The 5,210-nt window shown below is 30.4% G+C and overlaps 1 protein-coding gene across 1 annotated transcript; it reads left to right on the top strand.

Annotated features, from left to right (window-relative positions):
- The first annotated feature begins 942 nt into the window (after positions 1-942).
- On the top strand, positions 943-3,348 carry LOC108692954. Its single transcript, XM_018201538.1, has 5 exons — positions 943-999; positions 1,610-1,760; positions 1,838-1,920; positions 2,389-2,533; positions 2,938-3,348. Exons 1-5 carry the CDS (start codon positions 943-945, stop codon positions 3,138-3,140), a joined length of 639 nt encoding a protein of 212 aa, XP_018057027.1. The 3' UTR covers positions 3,141-3,348.
- The last annotated feature ends 1,862 nt before the right edge of the window (positions 3,349-5,210 follow it).

Below are 5,210 nucleotides of genomic sequence, written 5' to 3' on the forward strand. Positions count from 1 at the left end.
TTATTATTTATTGTTTATTATTTATTGTTAAAGTAATTTATAAATACAATGTACGTTCTCCTATTTTTTCTGGAAATAAAAATCATGTAAATTTCAACTGCAATATTTTTCTTCTAAACACATAGAATTTTTATAATCTAATTAAAACGATTAGTCAAAGTTTAGTTTTTTATATAAAACGAAGTGCACGCGTGAATACATATACACAATCGAAACTTAAATTTTGATAAAGTGTACTTTAATATAATTTCTAAGTATAATTTCCTTTGGATAAATTCTTTGCAATTTTTTAAGGATGATTCTATTGAGAAACATATGATAAAACGATGATATGTTTGATTATCATGATTACAATGGTGTACCAATGGTTGCGTTCAATAGAGAAAGCAGCTTTGCAACTGTTGTAAAATTCTTTAATATGATTGGTCTTGCCCTTAGTTCTTCATTGGATCTAAACATATAAACCAATCATATTCAAGAATTTTACAATAGTTGCAAAGCTGCTTTCTTTGCTGAACGCAGCCAATGATATGTTTCTTCTAGTTTGTAATACCTAAGCAACATTATTTGCTACGACAGTAACATCGAACAATACGGAACGATTCTAACGATTCTATTCTCGTGACGTCTGCTTAAATCAGGCTCTTGTCTGACAATCATCACATTATTCGATGGATGAAACAGCGTTAGTTATTCCTGTTAATTATAAGGTATGACAATTGTTCCCGGGGTCTCGCTCGTGCGGTATAATCGTGAACGAAATTAATATTTTGGAGATTGTCGCTTTAAATGTGTATTTACTTCTGTCCACGTGTGTTTACACTTTTTACAACGTGCAAGTGTTGTCTGACAAGGTAACACGAAAAGTGACGCCCGCGCCGTAAGATCCGGTTTCATTTTGTATCCGCGAGGCAAAGCGATCACACGAATAATTTTTTCGTCATGATGCGTTGTATTGGCGTGTCGTTCGCGACGAGGATAATCGGAGCATATACGATGGTAAGTTCAAGATTTCATGTATTCATAGTAGAATATTCCCGTATTCTTTTCATACATTCACATAATACAGCGGTGTTGTCTAATTTTAATTCACGTATTATCTATAACTAGATTCTAATATCGAATGTAATCGTATCGAAGAAAAGAAATGTGATATCGAAAAATGTTTACAATAATTATTGTCACATTATTATAATAATTACACATCAAGTCCAATGTGGAATATAAAATCTGTTTCAGTCTCCTTTGATGTAAGCAGGCACATAATATTTCCGGTGCCGAGGCAGTCAATATAATGGATGATTATTATTGAATTCAAAATCAAATTAATTAATCATACTTTCTACGTTATTTTAAGTCTGGAGTTTAGATATATTTTAAGGGAAATTTCTTGTATTACTTTTATGTTAGAGATATTTTTATTCGTATTAAATTACTTCATTAAAAAATAAAATACAATAATACAAGAATAATTCCTAAATAGTTGTCGAAATATTTTTGTACAAAGATATGCCGTTTTGAAAATTTATATCAATCATTATATTAATAGATATATTTTTATATTTATTTGTAAATCATTCAATTTTTCGTGTATTTATTCTTTTTTCAGTCCATTTCGATTTTATTAATAAACGTGTTGATAAGCAAGTTTTTTTCAAGAGATAGCGATGATGATTTTTTCGAATCTGCCAAGACTTGGGCTATACTAGGATTAAATTGGATGCAAGCAATGCAGAAGTACGTAGTGGGAAAGAAAAAAGGTAAGACTTGACATGCTTATTATTAAATACGCGAATTGCTTCCACAAACGTACAAAATAACGCGTTGTACATTTTAGCGGAAAGTGCCTTGATATGTTTTCTCATATATGCAGTCTTGTTTCTGTCAGCGAGTATATTCCTCATTATAGGATCGCTATCGGTGAGTGTTTAAAAGAAAATTGAATAGTTTTTCTGCTCATAAATCGATTTTAAGTTATACTAAAGCTGTTTAGTTTATGATGACACGAAGGAAGATTATTCAACTAATTTGAGAGATAACTTTGCTATATATTTTATTTTTTATCTTTATATTTAATTTTGAATTTATTTATGTCTAAGTTAATTTTAGAAATTATTAAATTCCGATAAGTATTCTGAGAAATTTTACAAACTTTTTAATTTCTTTCTTTGCAAAATATTTAGTAGCAAAGTACACAATTTTTTTTACAATACTCTGTTCATAAGCGAAGTATACGATTTTCATTGTTTTCTTACGAAAGGTCATAGCGATATCGCCGATCGAATACAAATTCGTCAAACATTCTTTATCCGCGAGATGTATTTTGGGCACGTAACAGCCTTGTCTCAACTCGCTAACGATCACGCTAACTTCCGCGTACGTTCACAGAAGAGACATACGGCTGCCGTGCCTTGGATGTATTTACAAATGGGTAGCCTAATAGATCAGGCTGTGTCGCTATGCAATCATATGATATATGATCAACGAACTACCTTATATTTTTGGTATACTACGATATGCAGTCTCTATTTGAGTAAGTACTCTAATCTTTTTTTTGTGATTTAATATAAATATATGTATTCTGAGATAATTGAATTCTGAATACATATACCTATATCCCGAATTACCTTTGTGAAGTCTGTTGATTAAACATAAACAAACGCTATTAATCTAATTTGTTCTTAAAATAAAAGTTTGAAAATTATTTGATAATATAAATAGATCGAAAAGATATACTTTTATGAATCACTATCAAAGTAATTTTACTCTAAAAGAAATCTTAACAAAAGTATTTAAAAATGAAAGAAATATTTATCCATCTAGCATTATGAATGATGTTTAATGATTTGTTATTAAATCTATCGTAAAGATAAATTGATTTATTAAACTAAAAAAAAATGCCTATTTTGTACAAAGATTGATTGATAATAATTACAGTGTTGAGCGTGTATTTCTGGATAGTCGTGGAAGCAGCCCGAAATCAATGGTACAACGAGCAAGATAGAGATACAAATTGTGACTCGTTCATGTTAAATACTGTATCAACGTCCACGAGTAGCAATCCGAAGTCACCGTCCTTTCTCTCGCAAAATTTTTCAATGTTTGAACAATCGCATCCGTCGACGATTCTGCCTATATAGCAGGAAGTTCATGAAGAAACATAAACAATCTCAAAACTACCCAGACAACATAAAGAATCCAAAAGAGAGACTTGAGACGTCTTTGGCGTCTTCAAGACGTCTTATGTCTCAATGTGTTGTCTGGGTATCCTGATAACTAGACTTGCCGCTTGAGGTAAACTTGCCAGAACTTATAGGATTGAGGATGATATTTACAGAACTATACGGGAAGAAGACTGAGAAGTTTTTAATACTTCATTATTATTATAAAGCGGCACCTAGACGCTCAATGTTATAGTACAACTATTTTATACAATATTACCAATGCTCTTTTTAAACAATTTAAAACTATCTAGAAGTTCAATATAGCTTCTAGACAATTAATAATATTGTGCAATATCAAATATTGTGTAATACATTGATCGTCTAAGAGCCGCTTAAGACGCGCTCTATACATATTTATTTACTAAATATGAACCAACTAATTTTGTAATATAAATAAATACCTACTTAATAGACACATCTCTCATGTTTAACTGCGTAAAAATTTTTGTCTCTAAGATTTTCATAGGATTATATTATTTTATTAATATAATTTTTACTTTGGTATTTATTTTAGCAATTGATTGATGTGTTAAATATTTGGTTCTGTTAGTAACTAATCGTGATAATTAATCTTTACATAAAATGTAAACATTAATTATTACATGCGCGTAAAAAAAAAAAATTGATAAAATATAAAATTTTAATAAGGACATGTTAAATGAAAGTAAATTTAATTAAACGTGTCCGAATATATAAATTTCAAATAAGATATGTAGATATATTTGATCCAAAAATATATGATTTTTCTAACATTATGATATTTATTCGTATTATATCATATTCACATTTCTTTAATGTTTTTATTCGTACGCTATATACGAAATTTCTAAGAATTTAGATGTTAAGCCGACAGAACATCTATTGATCTTCCTTGCCTAATGGAATATACGTGAGCCACTAAACTTCGCTGCGGTAAATCCCAGTTTCGAAACGGGGGAAATGTATAATAATGCGGAGAGTAACTTCATAAATCAGTCGGGAGATGCAACTAATAGAGTGTATCAAATGCGCCCCCGGCGGAGCGTGCTTGCATAGAAAATATGAGAAATGGCCGCGTTTTACGTCGAAATACTTTTAAACTTCCTGGATTCGAATTGCACGCAAGCATATTCGCAATACAGGATCGACCGTCTCTTTAGATAGAGGTCGATTTGTCCGAGAATGGTCACAACTTTTCGCAATACTCTTGAGAATGGTGATCAAATGTACAATAGATGATAGAGAAAAGCTCTCGATACAATTTATTGGAGATATTTTGTCGTATCAATTTCATATAACATATCTATTATGTTTTCAAGAAAATATATTCTAATAATAGCACATATAACATCTATTTGTTATTATATGTATTGAAAAGAAGTAAGAAGCAATCTTTATATTATTGAATTTCATATCATTTCAAAAGTAAATGTGAGATGATTTAAAATTTTGTTTGATAAGTTACTCTTTTTTCCATCTCTAGAAACAGATAAATATTTTGTTAAATCTTTATTTTAACTAAAACGTTCATATGCGAGACTTTGTTAACATCTACTATTCAGTTATATAAATTGTTAATTAAAAGAATTTTCTATTTCTATTTATAATTTCATTTCCAGAAAATTATTAGAAACAAATATTTTTTTATAAATAACACAACTTATCAAATTAAATTAATTTTCTATTGCTAAAGAAAATAACCTAAAGCAAGTAATACATCCATTAAAGTAAGACGAAAAAAAAAACAAATGTTTTTGTTAAACGATCTGCTCAATATTTTGTTAAATTATCTTTCTCGTGACGAGGAGTAATACTTCTGGATTTTTCAGTTGTCGACACGGTCTTGGCGTCGAGGACAGAAAGCGGGTTGCGGGACGTGGTTGGTTGCCGCTGCTTTTAAAAAGAACTGAGCGAGTCAATTTGTAGGCTGTCGCAAACTTTTAAAACACTAGTTGACAGCCGTTCCACCCCCGTCGCGACGCCCGTCCAACCGTCCTGAAGAATTCC

This window comes from Atta colombica, unplaced genomic scaffold (assembly GCF_001594045.1).
Source record: "Atta colombica isolate Treedump-2 unplaced genomic scaffold, Acol1.0 scaffold83, whole genome shotgun sequence".
NCBI classification, from domain to species: Eukaryota; Metazoa; Arthropoda; class Insecta; order Hymenoptera; family Formicidae; genus Atta; species Atta colombica.